An 18,430-nucleotide genomic window follows, 5' to 3' on the forward strand; every position below is an offset into this window, starting at 1 on the left:
ATCGTAGGGATGGTGCCAGGTTACCTCCAGACGTGAGGCTTGGAATTCAGGCCAAAGAGTTCAATCTTGGTTTCATCAGACCAGAGAACCTTGTTTCTCATGGTCTGAGTCCTTTAGGTGCTTTTCGGCAAATTCCAAGCGGGCTGTCATGTGCCTTTTACTGAGGAGTGGCTTCCGTCTGCCCACTCTACCATAAAGACTTGATTGGTGGAGTGCTGCAGAGATGGTTGTCCTTCTGGAAGGTTCTCCCATCTCCACAGAGGAACTCTGGAGCTCTGTCAGAGTGACCATCGGGTTCTTGGTCACCTCCCTGACCAAGGCCCTTCCCCCCGATTGCTCAGTTTGGCCGGGCGGCCAGCTCTAGGAAGAGTCTTGGTGGTTCCAAACTTCTTCCATTTAAGAATGATAGAGGCAACTGTGTTCTTAGGGACCTTCAATGCTGCAGAAATGTTGTGGTACCCTTCCCCAGATCTGTGCCTCGACACAATCCTGTCTCAGAGCTCTACGGACAATTCCTTCGACCTCATGGCTTGGTTTTTGCTCTGACATGCACTGTCAACTGTGGGACCTTATTTCGACAGGTGAGCCTTTCCAAATCATGTCCAATCAATTTAATTTACCACGTGGACTGTGGTAAAAACATCAAGGATGATCAATGGAAACAGGATGCACCTGAGCTCAACTTCAGGTCACATAGCAAAGTGTCTGAATACTTATTATGTAAATAAGGTATTTCTATTTTTAATTTTTAATACATTTGCAAAAATGACAAACTTGTCATTATGGGGTATTGTGTGTCGATTGATGAGGTAGAACATGTATTTAATCCATTTTTGAATGTTGTAAAGTAACAATGTGGAAAAAGTCAAGGGGTCTGAATACTTTCTGAAGGCACTGTACATACTACGTTACCCACCGGTCCTGACTCAGTGTACACGGGGTCCCGGTCCTGAGTCGGTGTACACGGGGTCCCGGTCCTGAGTCGGGGTCCCGGTACCGAGTCGGTGTACGCGGGGTCCCGGTACCGAGTCGGTGTACGCGGGGTCCCGGTACCGAGTCGGCGTACGCGGGGTCCCGGTACCGAGTCGGTGGCAGATAATGAACAGTAGTAGCAGCGTATGTGATGAGTCAATGCAGAGCGTTACTCGCTGCTCTAGGAGCGGAGCATTTCTCCCTGCTCTGGGAGCGTTTCTCCCTGCTCTGGGAGCATTTCTCCCTGCTCTGTGAGCGTTAAAAGGCATGTGGGAGACGCCCCAAACATATGGAAGAAGGTGCTTTTTGGCCATCAAGGAAAACGCTATGTCTGGCGCAAACCTCTCATCACCCCGAGAACACCATCCCACAGTGAAGTGTGGTTGTGGCAGCATCTTGCTGTGGGGATGTTTTTCATTGGCAGGGACTGGGAAACTGGTCAGAATTTAAGGAATGATGGATGGCGCTAAATACAGGGAAATTATTGAGGGGAAACCGGTTTCAGTCTTCCAGAGATTTGAGACTGGGACGGAGGTTCACCTTCCAGCAGGACAATGACCCTAAGCATAGTGCTAAAGTAACACTCGAGTGGTTTATGGGGAAACATTTAAATGTCTTGGAATGGCCTAGTCAAAGGCCAGACCTCAATCCAATTGAGAATCTGTGGTATGACTTAAAGAGTCCTGTACGCCAGCGAACCTATCCAACTTGAAGGAGCTGGAGCAGTTTAACTTGAAGAATGGCCAAAAATCCCAGTGGCTAGATGTGCCAAGCTTATAGAGACATACCCCAAGAGACTTGCAGCTGTAATTGCTGCAAAAGTATTGACTTTGGGGGGTGAATGGTTATGCACACTCAATTTTTAATTTTTTTTGTCTTCTTGTTTGTTTCACAATTAAATCTATTTCGCATCTTCAAAGTGGTAGGCATGTTGTGTAAATCAAAGGATACAAATCCCCCCCAAATATTTTTTAATTCCAGGTTGTAAGTCAACAAAATAGGAAAAATGCCAAGGTGGGTGAATACTTTCACAAGCCACTGTATAGTGCACTACTTCAGACCAGGGCTCATAGTGCACTATGTAAGGAATAGGGTTCCATTTGGGACGCGGTCTAGGACTGATGCTGTGTACTGTACATTCTGCTGCTTGTCATTTAGACTTCTAATATATTCTCCTCTGATTGATCTCTCCAGACTTCTCTAATATATTCTCCTCCTTTGATTCATCTCTCCAGACTTCTTTAAAAGTACGAGCAGCAAGCAGGTGGCTGTGAACAAGCGGAGGAAAGCGGAGGAGGAAGAGGAGAAGAAATCAGGTTTGAAAAGACTGAGAAGCGAGACTACAGTGAGGTCTGACTTCTCTGAGAGCAGTGACTCTGAGATGTCTACCAAGAGAACCAGGACGGCAGACTCCTCCTCTTCCTCAGAGCAGAACTCAGAGGAGGAGCTAAAAGGGAAGACCGGCCAGGAGGGACACAAGACCCAGGGTTCTAAGACTGGGAAGGAGTCTGCTCTGACAGGCAGTCTCTCCCCCTGGGGTGAGGAGCTTCAGAAGACGATGTTTCAGCAGTCGTCAGCCGACAGGGAGCCGAGGTCATCCCTGCGACAGCAGCAGGCCCCTCACCTGTCCTCCTCCCAGGGCTCTGCCCCCTCTGAGGGCCAAGGGGAGGGCATCATGGAGAACAACAGCACTATGAAAGACCCCTCCCAGACCCATCTCCAGTCCAAGGACAAGTACACCAGCGCTGGGGTGGTCGCCAGGACCCAGACTCCCTCTCAGTATATAATCCACATCACAGCAGAGGACGCTAACGCACACATGGCCTCCCGGGAGAACTCTGAGGCCGTCTCAGCCCTGCTGGCCTCCCAGAATCCATCTGAGCCCTCCTACCTCTCTGAGCCCAGCAAACATTTGGTGCTAAACCCCTCTGTGGCCCCTCCCTCTCCCCTTCGTAAGAGCCCCTCGGAGTGTGACCTTAGGAACCAGACTCCCTCAGTGTCAGAGTGTGACCTTAGGAACCAGACTCCCTCAGTGTCAGAGTGTGACCTTAGGAACCAGACTCCCTCAGTGACGGAGTGTGACCTTAGGAACCAGACTCCCTCAGTGACAGAGTGTAACCTTAGGAACCAGACTCCCTCAGTGACAGAGTGTAACCTTAGGAACCAGACTCCCTCAGTGTCAGAGTGTAACCTTAGGAACCAGACTCCCTCAGTGTCAGAGTGTAACCTTAGGAAGCCAGAGGCAAAGCAGCATGTAGCTGGCAGCCTGGGCAGTAAGATGGAGTTAGTCCATTCAGTGGTGATCAGACCTGTAGCATCAGTCAGTGAGTCTGCTGCTGTAGTAGAGAGAGAGAAGCAGCTATATTCCTCCATGTTGCCCTGCATTAAGAACGCCTCATTGGCCGACGAGGCCAGGAAGTCGTACAAGCTAAGCCCCTCCCCTGATGTCCCCAAGCCCCTCCCCTCCCCAGAGGCCCTGAAGCATAAGCCCCTCTGCTCCCCTGACATAGTCAAGTCTAAAACACAGAGTGTTCTGGAGACTGGGTCTAAACCCAAACCCCTCACCTCCCCAGAGGTGTCCAAGCATAAAGTCCGTTATCCGGACAACCCCCCTCGCTCCAGCTTTAAGCCCGTCCTGGCCCGAGGGACTGAGTCGCCAGGGTCTTGCACTAAGAGCCCGCTAATCATAGATAAGAACGAGCATTTCACCGTGTACCGGGACCCTGCGCTTGTCCGTCCCAACCAGGAGTCCAATCACGTGTCCTATCTGCACCCCCAGCTCCACCCCCTCCACGCCTCCTCCCACCACCACACCTCCCACCTCCTGCCCTCCTCCCACCACCACCTCCTCTCTGGGGTGCTCTCTGGCCTGCCTCCAGGCCCCCTGCTGGGGGGTCATCCCCGACTAGACTCCTCAGGGCTGGGGCACCTGGGACTAGCCCATCACCACCCTGTCTCTCAGCCCCAGACACACAGCCACACCTCAGCCTCATACAACCAGCTGGGGCTGTATCCAATCATCTGGCAGTACCCCAATGGGACCCGCTCCTATCCCCCAGGACTCAACCTGCCCGGGTCGAAGTGGGTGCACCCCGAAAACACTGTCAACTCTGAGAGCAACACGAGGGTGAGTACCAAACACCCAGGTTCTATTCTTCTACAACTCTTTATCCTGTTCTACTACTTCTATCTATTAGGACTTACCTAGCAACTGTAGCATAGCAACTGTGATCATGTTGCCAGTTTAAACAGCTAGCTGCTGTATCATAGCAACTGTGATCGTGTTGCCAGTTTAAACAGCTAGCTGCTGTATCATTGCAACTGTGATCGTGTTGCTAGTTTAAACAGCTAGCTGCTGTATCATAGCAACCGTAGCATAGCAACTGTGATCATGTTGCCAGTTTAAACAGCTAGCTGCTGTATCATAGCAACTGTGATCATGTTGCCAGTTTAAACAGATAGCTGCTGTATCATAGCAACTGTGATCGTGTTGCCAGTTTAAACAGGGTCTGACCCTGTGTCTCTCTGGGTCTGACCCTGTCTGTCTCTCTGGGTCTGACCCTGTCTGTCTCTCTGGGTCTGACCCTGTCTGTCTCTCTGGGTCTGACCCTGTCTGTCTCTCTGGGTCTGACCCTGTCTGTCTCTCTGGGTGTTGTTTTACTGACCCTGTCTGTCTCTCTGGGTGTTGTTGGTCTGACCCTGTCTGTCTCTCTGGATGTTGTGGTACCAGAACACGGCCAGCCCTTGGATACACCACCAGGTCCCTGTCTCCTCCTCTGACAGCCTGGACCTACTGAGCCACGTCCCGATCCCCGTCCGACCAGCCAGCGCCGACCCTCACCGGTCCGACCCCCATCCCCACCGCTCGGACCCCCATCCCCACCGCTCCGACCCTCACCGGCTCATCAAGATCAACCCTCACGCCAGCCCTCCTCTGCCCCTGGCCAAGACCACTGGGGATCTTCACAAGGAGTGAGTCTCAGTGTTCAATTCAGCCGCTACACACACACACACACACACACACACACACACACACACACACACACACACACACACACACACACACACACACAGTAGACATACACACTCACATACAGGGAATAGGGTGCCATTTCTGTTCTGTCTGCTGTTATACACCATGTCCTAGTTATTCCTACTGAGGTCTGTTCTGCTGTTATACACCATGTCCTAGTTATTCCTACTGAGGGCTGTTCTGCTGTTATACACCATGTCCTAGTTATTCCTACTGAGGGCTGTTCTGCTGTTATACACCATGTCCTAGTTATTCCTACTGAGGGATGTTCTGCTGTTATACACCATGTCCTAGTTATTCCTACTGAGGGCTGTTCTGTCTGCTCTTATACACCACGTCCTAGTTATTCCTACTGAGGGCTGTTCTGTCTGCTGTTATACACCATGTCCTAGTTATTCCTACTGAGGGCTGTTCTGTCTGCTGTTATACACCATGTCCTAGTTATTCCTACTGAGGGCTGTTCTGCTGTTATACACCATGTCCTAGTTATTCCTACTGAGGGCTGTTCTGCTGTTATACACCATGTCCTAGTTATTCCTACTGAGGGATGTTCTGCTGTTATACACCATGTCCTAGTTATTCCTACTGAGGGCTGTTATACACCATGTCCTAGTTATTCCTACTGAGGGCTGTTCTGCTGTTATACACCACGTCCTAGTTATTCCTACTGAGGGCTGTTCTGCTGTTATACACCACGTCCTAGTTATTCCTAATGAGGGCTGTTCTGCTGTTATACACCATGTCCTAGTTATTCCTATTGAGGGCTGTTCTGCTGTTATACACCACGTCCTAGTTATTCCTACTGAAGGCTGTTCTGCTGTTATACACCACGTCCTAGTTATTCCTAATGAGGGCTGTTCTGCTGTTATACACCACGTCCTAGTTATTCCTACTGAGGGTTGTTCTGCTGTTATACACCACATCCTTGTTATTCCTACTGAGGGCTGTTCTGTCTGCTATTATACACCATGTCCTAGTTATTCCTACTGAGGGCTGTTCTGCTGTTATACACCATGTCCTAGTTATTCCTACTGAGGGCTGTTCTGCTGTTATACACCACGTCCTAGTTATTCCTACTGAGGGCTGTTCTGCCTGCTGTTATACACCACGTCCTAGTTATTCCTACTGAGGGATGTTCTGTCTGCTGTTATACACCATGTCCTAGTTATTCCTACTGAAGGATGTTCTGTTTGCTGGTATTATATGTCCCTGAACAACAGGGGGGGTCAAAATAAAAAGTAACAATATCTGGTGTGGCCACCAGCTGCATTAGGTACTGCAGTGCATCTCCACATGGACTGCACCAAATTTGCCAGTTCTTGCTTTGAAATGTTACCCCACTCTTCCACCAAGGCACTTGTAAGTTCCCGGACATTTCTGGGGGGAATGGCCCTAGCCCTCACCCTCCGATCCAACAGGTCCCAGACGTGCTCAATGGGATTGAGATCCAGGCTCTTCGCTGGCCATGGCAGAACACTGACATTCCTGTCTTGCTGGAAATCATGCACAGAACGAGCAGTATGGCTGGTGACATTGTCATGCCGCAGGGTGATGTCAGGATGAGCCTACAGGAAGGGTACCGCATGATGGAGGAGGATGTCTTCCCTGTAACGCACAGCGTTGAGATTGCCTGCAATGACAACAAGCTCAGTCCGATGATGCTGTGACACACCGCTCCAGACCATGACGGACCCTCCTCCTTGAAATCGATCCCGCTCCAGAGTACAGGCCTCTGTGTAACGCGAATCCGAACATCACCCCTGGTGAGACAAAACCGCGACTCGTCAATGAAGAGCACTTTTTGCCAGTCCTGTCTGGTCAAGCAACTTTGTTGCCGGTGATACCTCAGTCCAGCCTCTCTTAGCTTATTGCGGACAGTCTGAGCACTGACGGAGGGGTTGTGCGTTGCTGGTGTAACTAGGGCAGTTGTTGTTGCCATCCTGTACCTGTCCCACAGTTGTGATGTTCGTATGTACCGATCCTGTGCAGGTGTTTGTTTTACGTGGTTTGCCACTGCAATGACGATCAGATGTCCGTCCTGTCTCCCTGTAGCGCTGTCTTAGGCGTCTCACAGTACGGACATTGCAATTTATTGCCCTGGCCACATCTGCAGTCCTCATGCCTCCTTGCAGCATGGCTAAGGCACGTTCACATGTTCATGCAGATGAGCAGGGATACTGGGCATCTTTCTTTTGGTGTTTTTCCAGAGTCAGTAGAAAGGCCTCTTTAGTGTCCTACGTTTTCATAACTGTGACCTTAATTGCCTACAGTTTTTGTAAGCTGTTAGTGTCTTAACTACCGTTCCACAGGTGCATGTTCATTAATTCATTGTTTATGGTTCATTGAACAAGCATGGGAAACAGGGTCTTGAAAAAGGGACGTTTTTTTGTTGTTGCTGAGTTTATGACCTAGGAATAAGTATTTGACCCCTCTGCAAAACATGACTTAGTACTTGGTGGCAAAACCCTTGTTGGCAATCACAGAGGTCAGACGTTTCTTGTAGTTGGCCACCAGGTTTGCACACATCTCAGGAGGGATTTTGTCCCACTCCTCTTTGCAGATCTTCTCCAAGTCATTAAGGCTTCGAGGCTGACGTTTGGCAACTCGAACCTTCAGCTCCCTCCACAGATTTTCTATGGGATTAAGGTCTGGAGACTGGCTAGGCCACTCCAGGACCTCTTGAGCCACTCCTTTGTTGCCTTGGCCGTGTGTTTTGGGTCATTGTCATGCTGGAATACCCATCCACGACCCATTTTCAATGCCCTGGCTGAGGGAAGGAGGTTCTCACCCAAGATTTGACGGTACATGGCCCCATCCATCGTCCCTTTGATGCGGTGAAGTTGTCCTGTCCCCTTAGTAGAAAAACACCCCCAAAGCATAATGTTTCCACCTCCATGTTTGACGGTGGGGATGGTGTTCTTGGGGTCATAGGCAGCATTCCTCATCCTCCAAACACCGCGAGTTGAGTTGATGCCAAAGAGATCCATTTTGGTCTCATCTGACCACAACACTTTCACCCAGTTGTCCTCTGAATCATTCAGATGTTCATTGACAAATTCAGACGGGCATGTATATGTGCTTTCTTGAGCAAGGGGACCTTGCGGGCGCTGCAGGTTTTCAGTCCTTCACGGCGTAGTGTGTTACCAATTGTTTTCTTGGTGACTATGGTCCCAGCTGCCTTGAGATCATTGACAAGATCCTCCCGTGTAGTTCTGGGCTGATTCCTCACCGTTCTCATGATCATTGCAACTCCACGAGGTGAGATCTTGCATGGAGCCCCAGGCCGAGGGAGATTGACAGTTCTTTTGTTTCTTCCATTTGCGAATAATCGCACCAGCTGTCACCTTCTCACCAAGCTGCTTGGCAATGGTCTTGTATCCCATTCCAGCCTTGTGTAGGTCTACAGTCTTGTCCCTGACATCCTTGGAGAGCTCTTTGGTCTTGGCCATGGTGGAGAGTTTGGAATTTGATTGATTGATTGCTTCTGTGGACAGGTGTCTTTTATACAGGTAACAAGCTGAGATTAGGAGCACTCCCTTTAAGAGTGTGCTCCTAATCTCAGCTCGTTACCTGTATAAAAGACACCTGGGAGCCAGAAATCTTTTTGATTGAGAGGGGGTCAAATACTTATTTCCCTCATTAAAATGCAAATAATTGTATTACATTTTTGACATGCGTTTTTCTGGATTCTTTTGTTGTTATTCTGTCTCTCACTGTTCAAATAAACCTACCATTAAAATTATAGACTGATCATTTCTTTGTCAGTGGGCAAACATACAAAATCAGCAGGGGATCAAATACTTTTTCCCCCCTCACTGTAGTGCACTACTTTAGACCAGAGCTCTGTCTGGGAATAGTGCGCCATTTGAGACGAGGCCTGTGACTTCCTGTCTGGTCTGTAGTTGAATGTTATTTCTTTCTTTCCTCAGGGATTTGAAGGGTTTTGTGGACCCCATCAGAACCATCACTCTGGCCCATCTGAAGCAGGAGCAGGACCGTAGCAGAACCCCGCCCGGGAAGGACAGTCACCTGCACCACCTTTACCTTGAGGCCCATAATAAACAACAGCAACAGAGGATGGTCCAGCAGCAGCAGGAAGCAGGGCAGACGGACCGGGCCAGTAAGTATAAAGAGGAGAACAGACGGATCCTCCAGGAGAGCATTGAGGTGGCCCCCTTCACCGCTAAGATCTGCTTCAGTGAGACCGACAGGGAGCCTAATCCCTACCCCCGGATCCCCTCCCTGCCCCACCCCTACCCCCGGATCCCCTCGCTCCCCTCCCTCCCCCACCGCCTCCATCAGGAGAAGGAAACGGAGCGCCCTGCAGTAGACCTGTATCAGTTCAAACAGCAGGCCGCGTCCCAGCACAGTCTCCCCCCAAGTAACTACTTCACTACCCTGTCCAACAGTGTGGTCAACGAACCGCCGCGTCTCTACCCCTCTAAAGAGCTCAACTCATACTTTGAGAAGGTGAGCACGGCGCAGGACTCGGCAGCAGCCTCTAGTCTCTCTCTGGGAGGAGCGGCAGCGTTCAGCTCCAAGTCCCTGTCCAAACCCCCTCCTCTCATCAAACACCAGGTTGATGGGGAGGGTCTGCTAGGGAAGAAGATATCAGAGCAACTGAACCAGCAGGTAAGCCTATCCAACATGCAGAGGTATCGTCTCAGTACCATAGTCAGCCCTGTTAGTCCAGACCTCTCCCCTTCCTCCAGTCAGACCCAGAGCCTCTGTCAGACCCAGAGCCAGACCCAGACCCAGAGCCTCTGTCAGACCCAGAGTCGGATCCAGAGCCTCTGTCAGACCCAGACCCAGAGCCCCTGTCGGACCCAGACCCTAGCCCAGCTAAGGTCTATGCCAGCACTGCACCGCGCCCCCGTGTTCCACCCTCCTATCCAGCAGACACTGGACAGGAAGGAGGCAGGCTACGGTCGTTTGTCTCCACCCACCCTGACCCCCATCCAGCCAGTCAGCTCGGCCGGTAAAGTGTCTGAGCGGCAGAAACCGCCCACCCTTCTGCCCGAGCTACGGGAGGTCAGTGCCGTGTGTAAAGGCGGGGCAGCGATGACCTCATCCGAGGTGTGGCGAGCCGGCGACTCTCAGAGCCACGACAAGCTAGGATGGCATTCTGAAAGGAGCCCCGGCAGGAAGCCTGGGGCCACAACGGCGTCTGTTATCGTCCGTCCCTCTACGTGTATAAAGTACGACGGCTCGCCAGGCGCCAAGACCTCTTCCTCGGCCAAGGACTCTCTGACGGGGAGGATGTTCCCAGGCAGCAGGCCTCAGACAGTCTGTCTGAAACTGGCCTATGAGAGAGACAGGGAGTCTGGAGGGAAAGTAATCCTGCCAAACACTAACTTGGAGGAGGCTGTTTGCGTGCAGCAGTACAATAACAATTTTATGAGAGTGTCCCAGTCTCAGGGAACCTTTCCAGTCTCTGTCTCGGCTGCTGCCAACTCTGTGTGCAATAGGACTAGTGATTTGACTAGGGCAGTCTCCAACATGGCACCCTATGGTGTGCTGAGTGGAAGACAAGAGAGAACCTACTGTGGGCCCAACACCTTCAGTGCTAGCAGGACAGAGAGCTGTGGCCCTCGGGGCAGGGCCCTCCACTCAGGGCCTGGGTTAGGGCCAAGGGCCGAGCTCCAGCAACAGGAGGGGGGCTCCTCCAGGACCTCATCCCCCAACCTGCACCCCGGGTCCAGCCCCAGCCTGGCCAGCAGCACCCAGGCCTCTCCCAAGCCCGAGTCCAGCCTGGCCAGCAGCACCCAGGCCTCTCCCAACCCCAGCCAGTCCTACTATGGAAGCTTTATCCATCTGAAGAAGCACAAGGCAGCGTTGGCAGCAGCCCAGCAGTCCAGAGGTCCTAGCAGCAGCTCCAGAAGTCCAGAGGCCCTAGCAGCAGCAGCCCAGCAGTCCAGAGGTCCTAGCAACAGCTCCAGTGGTAGTGGTCTTGCGAGCTTGATTGAGCCATCTAACAGTAAAGCTCTTCACATCTCCCCTCCACCTCTCCTTGCCTCGGCCTCAGCCCAGGACCACAGAACCACAGCAAGCCCAGGACCACATCAAGCAGGAGCTAGCCCCAGCCCTGGCCCCCTCCCCAATGGCCAGCCAGCCCAGATGAACCAGAGCCAATCTCAACCCAACTGCCACAAGCTGAAGAAGGCCTGGCTCACCAGACACTCAGAGGAGGACAGGAACATAAACACTATGATTAAAACAGAGGAGGCTGATAAGTCTGTTACCACCTCTGTGAGCCCCACTGTGTCGAAGGCTGTTACCACCACTGTGAGCCCCTCTGTGTCGAAGGCTGTTACCACCACTGTGAGCCCCTCTGTGTCGAAGGCTGTTACCACCTCTGTGAGCCCCTCTGTGTCGAAGGCTGTTACCACCTCTGTGAGCCCCTCTGTGTCGAAGGCTGTTACCACCTCTGTGAGCCCCTCTGTGTCAAAGGCTGTTACCACCGCTGTGAGCCCCTCTGTGTCGAAGGCTGTTACCACCGCTGTGAGCCCCTCTGTGTCAAAGGCTGTTACCACCTCTGTGAGCCCCTCTGTGTCTGAGATGGAAATGATCAAGCCTTGCACCGTCACTCTGATTGCTTCTACCTCCAGTGATGTGGAGATGAAGATAGAGGAGGTCAAAGGTCAGGAGGACAAGATGGCCGCCGAGGACAGGAATACGTGGCGTGGGAGCAAGAGGGTGTACGACCACGACTCGGCCTCAGAGAGCGGAGAGGACTCTGACGCCAGCGAGAGCAGCAAGCAGGAGCAGAGGGCTAAGAGGCAGCCCAAACCCACCTACAAGAAGAAACAGAACGACATGCAGAGGAGGAAAGGAGAGGGAGAGAGAGACGAGGAGGAGCTGAAACCCAACGGGATCTTTAGGAGCGCCAGGGAGAAGACCAAGCTGAAACAGTCCAGCAACAGTAAGTCAAGCATTCAAGGGACATTTCAAAATGTTTCAACTTCATAATCATCCACTCCAGCACCACGCCAACATTACCATATCAGTACCAGCACCACCCCAACATTACCATATCTACTCCAGCACCACCCCAACATTACCGTATCAGCTCCAGCACCACCCCAACACATTAACGTATCAGCTCCAGCACCAACCCAACATTACCATACCCCCCTCCAGCAGCACCCCAACATTACCATATCAGCTCCAGCACCACCCCAACATTACCATATCAGCACCAACCCAACATTACCATATCCTCTCCAGCACCACACCGACATTACCATATCTACTCCAGCACCACCCCAACATTACCATGTGAAAATGGTGCGTTTCTGTTTTGTAGTAAGAAGATAGAGGAAGATAAGTGTTTTCAGAGAATGCCTCCTCACAATTGGTCAAATTACATGATGCACACCGACCATGTCATTGGGAACACTTCCTCTGTTTTACTGCAAAACATAGAAACGCACCATTTTCACACGTGTTGACGTTGGGATGGTGTTGGAGCTGATGAATGTAAAGTTGGTGTGTTTCTATGTAAATGTATGTAAAGTTTCCCTTTAATAACGCACGCATGCAGACACACAGACACACGTACCTCTCAAATAAATATGATTTCAATTTCTAATAACATTCTAACAAGGTCAACTCAGTCTCTCAGCTCATCATAGGTTAGCTGGCCTTATTATAAATGCCATGTTATTATGATGAGTGTTTCTGTTTCTTACACAGCGTGAATATGAGCTGGCTGATGTTGTTATTGGTTCCTAAAGGGGAGAGGTATATACTCTGTTTGGAACATGAGATTATCTGACATTGCGCCGACTAAACTGTCCATCTGGACGTTATTTGTTGAAGTTTGTTCGTTTTCCTATTTTCCCGAATCACAAACCAATTAGTTATTCTTAAATTTGCTTGAGCAATGTTCTCTTGACAATCGTGTAGCGTTCTTAAGGAAGCTTGGTGTTTCCAATAGTGACTTCCTCTCCCCGATGACCGTACCTCGACTGAGTCCTAGATGCAGGACGCGGGGATTGTTTGGGACTTTGGTCAGAGCAAATGTCTTGTCTGCCTGGCCGTGGTGCATGCGGTAGCTGCCCACGCACAACCCAACTCCTCTGTCGCCGGTTGCGACAGGGTACTCGAAGGGAGAGGTTCGATGGGTACTCCCGGCCGCCTGAGCGTGCCTCACTCAGGCACCGCTTGCCTCTCTTTCCAGACTCTGTCGATGAAGGGTCCGGTCCCACCTCAGTGATCTGGTCGTATGGACTTTCGAGACCAGGCTAGCTAAACAGGCTCTGCACAGCGTGCTAGCCAGGTTGGCTAACTCGCCCCACGTTGGAGTTGATGCGGTAGCTCTCTAGTTTAGTACACGTAGCGTTAAGGCTCTTGGTTATTAGTAAAGGACCGTGCTACGGTCTAAGAGGCTAGCTAACCTAGCTTACACTAAAAAGCTTCCAGCTATAGAAACTTTTCAGGATCTGGGGACCCATGCCAAATCTTTTCAGTCTCCTGAGGGGGAATAGACTTTGTCGTGCCCTCTTCACGACTGTCTTGGTGTGTTTGGAACATGATAGTTTGTTGGTGATGTGGACACCAAGGAACTTCAAGCTCTCAACCTGTTCCACTACAGCCCAGTTGATGAGAATGGGGGCGTCCTTTTCCTGTAGTCCACAGTCATCTCTTTTGTCTTGATCACGTTGAGGGAGAGGTTGTTGTCCTGGCACCACACTGCCAGGTCTCTGACCTCCTCCCTATAGGCTGTCTCATCGTTGTCGGTGATCAGGCCTACAACTGTTGTGTCATCAGCAAACTTAATGATGGTGTTGGAGTCGTGCCTGGCCATGCAGTCATGGTTGAACAGGGAGTACAGGAGGGGACTGAGCACGCACCCCTGAGGGGCCCCCGTGTTGAGGATCAGCTTGGCGGATGTGTTGTTACCTACCCTTACAACCTGGGGGCGAACCGTCAGGATGTCCAGGATCCACATACTTTTGTGAGGTTGTATCGCTTGGATGTCACTGCTCCCAGTCTAGTGCACAGTGTGTTTACAGCTGGGACAGGACAGGGTTGTTAGGCAGAGCTCAGTCTGGGTGGTCAGCCATGGCCCGTTTCCTTAAGTATCCGCTTGGTCCGGCTTGGGGCGGGATTCTTGTTCCCCTTAGTCCCCATAGTGTTGTACTGACTGAAAGGGAACAGAACGTTATGACTTACTACTGTTCCCTGAAGGAGGGAAACCGGGTACAACACCTGCGTCGCCTGGTTCTGGGCTCGGTGAAGAGCGGTACTGAATTGAAGGAATGAATCCAAGCCGCAAGATTCTCCCCTGTGGAAGGTGGGGCTTTCAGAGAGGTGCGGATTTCATTGGCCTTCTCAGGCGTGATTTTAGTTCTTCGTTCAAAGTGGCGAGAGTGTGACTCCCCATAGTTGTACCATGTGTCCCTCCTTCAGGGAACAGTAGTTCTAGTCACAACGTTATGTTTTTCTGATCGTCTTTATATCCATAATGAGTTGTAAATTGAATTGACCTCAACTCTGGTGTAGAGAAATACATAAGACCTCTAGCTACAGTACATAGGGCTGCTTACATCCTGTTCACCTTATTTATGTCCCCATCCGGTACCAGATGGTATCCCCCGCTCTGTGCTGAAGGACTGATCATGTCTCTGTATTAGATATCATAGTAACCGTCTCTGTCCCCATCCGGTACCAGATGGTATCCCCCGCTCTGTGCTGAAGGACTGGAGGAAGGTGAAGAAGCTGAAGCAGACGGGGGAGTCGTTCCTGCAGGACGACTCGTGCTCCGAGATTGGACCCAACCTGCAGAAGTGTCGGGAGTGTCGTGTTGTCCGCAGCAAGAAGGGGGAGCAGCCTGCTCATTCCCCTGTTTTCTGCCGTTTCTACAACTTCCGCCGGTGAGTCTGATTGGCTGATTCAGTCTTGTTTTGTCTGGTGTCCGATTAGCTGCTCCGCTGGTATTTGATTGGCTGCTCTGTCTCCCGGCTAGTGTCTGATTGGCTGCTTTGCTCGGCTGGTCCACTTTGCCGCCACATGGTTGCCAGAGATTATTTAGGTCATTGTATACGTTCTCCAACAATTTATCTGTTAATGTCTCTGTCAGTGAACACTGCCTCAGTCAGTCAGTCCATCTGTTATTGTCTGTCAGTGTTGGTTCTAGGGTTAGTGTTGGTTCTAGGGTTAGTGTTGGTTCTAGGGTTAGTGTTGGTTCTGGGGTTGGTGTTGGTTCTGGGGTTGGTGTTGGTTCTGGGGTTGGTGTTGGTTCTGGGGTTGGTGTTGGTTCCGGGGTTGGTTCCGGTTCCGGGGTTGGTTCCGGTTCCGGGGTTGGTTCCGGTTCCGGGGTTGGTTCCGGTTCCGGGGTTGGTGTTGGTTCCTTTGATGGTTCCGGGGTTGGTGTTGGTTCCGGTGATGGTTCTGGGGTTGGTGTTGGTTCTGGGGTTGGTGTTGGTTCCGGGGTTGGTGTTGGTTCCGGGGTTGGTGTTGGTGTTGGTTCCAGTGTTGGTGATGGTTCCGGGACTGGTGTTGGTGATGGTTCCGGGGCTGGTGTTGGTGATGGTTCCGGGGCTGGTGTTGGTGTTGGTTCCGGGGCTGGTGTTGGTGTTGGTTCCGGGGCTGGTGTTGGTGTTGGTTCCGGGGCTGGTGTTGGTGTTGGTTCCGGGGCTGGTGTTGGTGTTGGTTCCGGGGCTGGTGTTGGTGTTGGTTCCGGGGCTGGTGTTGGTGTTGGTTCCGGGGCTGGTGTTGGTGTTGGTTCCGGGGCTGGTGTTGGTGTTGGTTCCGGGGCTGGTGTTGGTGTTGGTTCCGGGGCTGGTGTTGGTGATGGTTCCGGGGTTGGTGTTGGTTCCGGAGTTGGTTTTGGTTCCCGGGGTTGGTGTTGGTACCGGGGTTGGTGTTGGTACCGAGGTTGGTGATGGTACCGGGGTTGGTGTTGATGGTTCTGGGGTTGGTGATGGTTCTGGGGTTGGTGTTGATGGTTCCGGGGTTGGTGTTGGTTCCGGGGTTGGTGTTGGTTACGGGGTTGTTGTTGGTTCCGGGGTTGGTGTTGGTTCCGGGGTTGGTGTTGGTTACGGGGTTGGTTCCGGGGTTGGTGTTGGTTCCGGGGTTGGTGTTGGTTCCGGGGTTGGTGATGGTTCCGGGGTTGGTGTTGGTTCCGGGGTTGGTGTTGGTTCCGGGGTTGGTGTTGGTTCCGGGGTTGGTGTTGGTTCCGGGGTTGGTGTTGATGGTTCCGGGGTTGTTGTTGGTTCCGGGGTTGGTGTTGGTTCCGGGGTTGGTGTTGGTTACGGGGTTGGTGATGGTTCCGGGGTTGGTGTTGGTTCCGGGGTTGGTGTTGGTTCCGGGGTTGTTGTTGGTTCCGGGGTTGGTGTTGGTTCCGGGGTTGGTGTTGATGGTTCCGGGGTTGGTGTTGATGGTTCCGGGGTTGTTGTTGGTTCCGGGGTTGGTGTTGGTTCTGGGGTTGTTGTTGGTTCCGGGGTTGGTGTTGGTTCCGGGGTTGGTGTTGGTTCCGGGGTTGGTGTTGATGGTTCTGGGGTTGGTGTTGGTTCTGGGGTTGGTGTTGGTTCCGGGGTTGGTGTTGGTTCCGGGGTAGTTTTGGTTCCGGGGTTGGTGTTGGTGTTTGGTTCCGGGGTTGGTGTTGGTTCCGGGGTTGGTGTTGGTTCCGGGGTTGGTGTTGGTTCCGGGGTTGGTGTTGGTACCGGGGTTGGTGTTGGTACTGGGGTTGGTGATGGTTCCGGGGTTGGTGTTGGTTCCGGAGTTGGTTTTGGTTCCCGGGGTTGGTGTTGGTACCGGGGTTGGTGTTGGTACCGAGGTTGGTGATGGTACCGGGGTTGGTGTTGATGGTTCTGGGGTTGGTGATGGTTCTGGGGTTGGTGTTGATGGTTCCGGGGTTGGTGTTGGTTCCGGGGTTGGTGTTGGTTACGGGGTTGTTGTTGGTTCCGGGGTTGGTGTTGGTTCCGGGGTTGGTGTTGGTTACGGGGTTGGTTCCGGGGTTGGTGTTGGTTCCGGGGTTGGTGTTGGTTCCGGGGTTGGTGATGGTTCCGGGGTTGGTGTTGGTTCCGGGGTTGGTGTTGGTTCCGGGGTTGGTGTTGGTTCCGGGGTTGGTGTTGGTTCCGGGGTTGGTGTTGGTTCCGGGGTTGGTGTTGATGGTTCCGGGGTTGTTGTTGGTTCCGGGGTTGGTGTTGGTTCCGGGGTTGGTGTTGGTTCCAGGGTTGTTGTTGGTTCCGGGGTTGGTGTTGGTTCCGGGGTTGGTGTTGATGGTTCCGGGGTTGTTGTTGGTTCCGGGGTTGGTGTTGATGGTTCCGGGGTTGTTGTTGGTTCTGGGGTTGTTGTTGGTTCCGGGGTTGGTGTTGGTTCCGGGGTTGGTGTTGGTTCCGGGGTTGGTGTTGGTTCCGGGGTTGGTGTTGATGGTTCTGGGGTTGGTGTTGGTTCTGGGGTTGGTGTTGGTTCCGGGGTTGGTGTTGATGGTTCTGGGGTTGGTGTTGGTTCCGGGGTTGGTGTTGGTTCCGGGGTAGTTTTGGTTCCGGGGTTGGTGTTGGTGTTTGGTTCCGGGGTTGGTGTTGGTTCCGGGGTTGGTGTTGGTTCCGGGGTTGGTGTTGGTTCCGGGGTTGGTGTTGGTGATGGTTCCGGGGTTGGTGTTGGTGATGGTTCCGGGGTTGGTGTTGGTTCCGGGGTTGGTGTTGGTGATGGTTCTAGGGTTGGTGATGGTTCTAGGGTTGGTGTTGGTTCTAGGGAGGCTGTGGTAGTGTATTCTGTCATTATGGTGTTGCCTTCTGACAGGGAGGAGCAACAGTCTATCTAGTTTGTGTCTGCGCCTCTCATTAACATGTTGTCTCTCCCTTTTCTCTCCAGCCTGTCCTACAGTAAGAATGGAGTGATCCGTGTGGACGGCTTCTCCACTCCAGATCAGTTTGATGAGGAGGATCTGTCCCTCTGGGCTCCTGATGTATACGAGGAGAATGAGTTGGACCCAGACTCCTCCAAGTACATCCTCTCATATATAGGAGACCAGTTCTGTCAGATGGTCACCACTGAGAACACTGCTGCTTCATGGATCAAAAAAGATGGTATGCAGAGGAGCACGGAGAAGTGTTGTTGTTGTTAGTCTGAAAGGCAGAGGAGCACGGAGAAGTGTTGTTGTTAGTCTGAAATGCAGAGGAGCACAGAGAAGTGTTGTTGTTAGTCTGAAAGGCAGAGGAGAACAGAGAAGTGTTGTTGTTGTTAGTCTGAAAGGCAGAGGAGCACAGAGAAGTGTTGTTAGTCTGAAAGGCAGAGGAGCACAGAGAAGTGTTGTTAGTCTGAAAGGCAGAGGAGGACAGAGAAGTGTTGTTGTTAGTCTCAAAGGCAGAGGAGCACAAATAAGTGTTGTTAGTCTGAAAGGCAGAGGAGCACGGAGAAGTGTTGTTGTTGTTAGTCTGAAAGGCAGAGGAGCACAGAGAAGTGTTGTTAGTCTGA

The 18,430-nt window shown here is 52.0% G+C and overlaps 1 protein-coding gene across 3 annotated transcripts in view; it reads left to right on the top strand.

Annotated features, from left to right (window-relative positions):
* Positions 1 to 18,430, top strand: part of LOC106592091 (jumonji domain-containing protein 1C) — a 522,458-nt gene that overhangs the window by 207,934 nt on the left and 296,094 nt on the right. For all 3 annotated transcript variants that reach the window (XM_082965002.1, XM_082965003.1, XM_082965004.1), the window contains exons 7-11: positions 2,208 to 4,099; positions 4,703 to 4,944; positions 8,935 to 11,927; positions 14,682 to 14,883; positions 17,828 to 18,042. In XM_082965002.1, coding sequence (XP_082821128.1) covers positions 2,208 to 4,099; positions 4,703 to 4,944; positions 8,935 to 11,927; positions 14,682 to 14,883; positions 17,828 to 18,042 — 5,544 coding nt within the window. The remainder of the gene's footprint in view (positions 1 to 2,207; positions 4,100 to 4,702; positions 4,945 to 8,934; positions 11,928 to 14,681; positions 14,884 to 17,827; positions 18,043 to 18,430) is intronic.

This window comes from Salmo salar, chromosome 18 (genome assembly GCF_965601325.2).
Source record: "Salmo salar chromosome 18, fSalSal1, whole genome shotgun sequence".
Classification (NCBI taxonomy): Eukaryota; Metazoa; Chordata; class Actinopteri; order Salmoniformes; family Salmonidae; genus Salmo; species Salmo salar.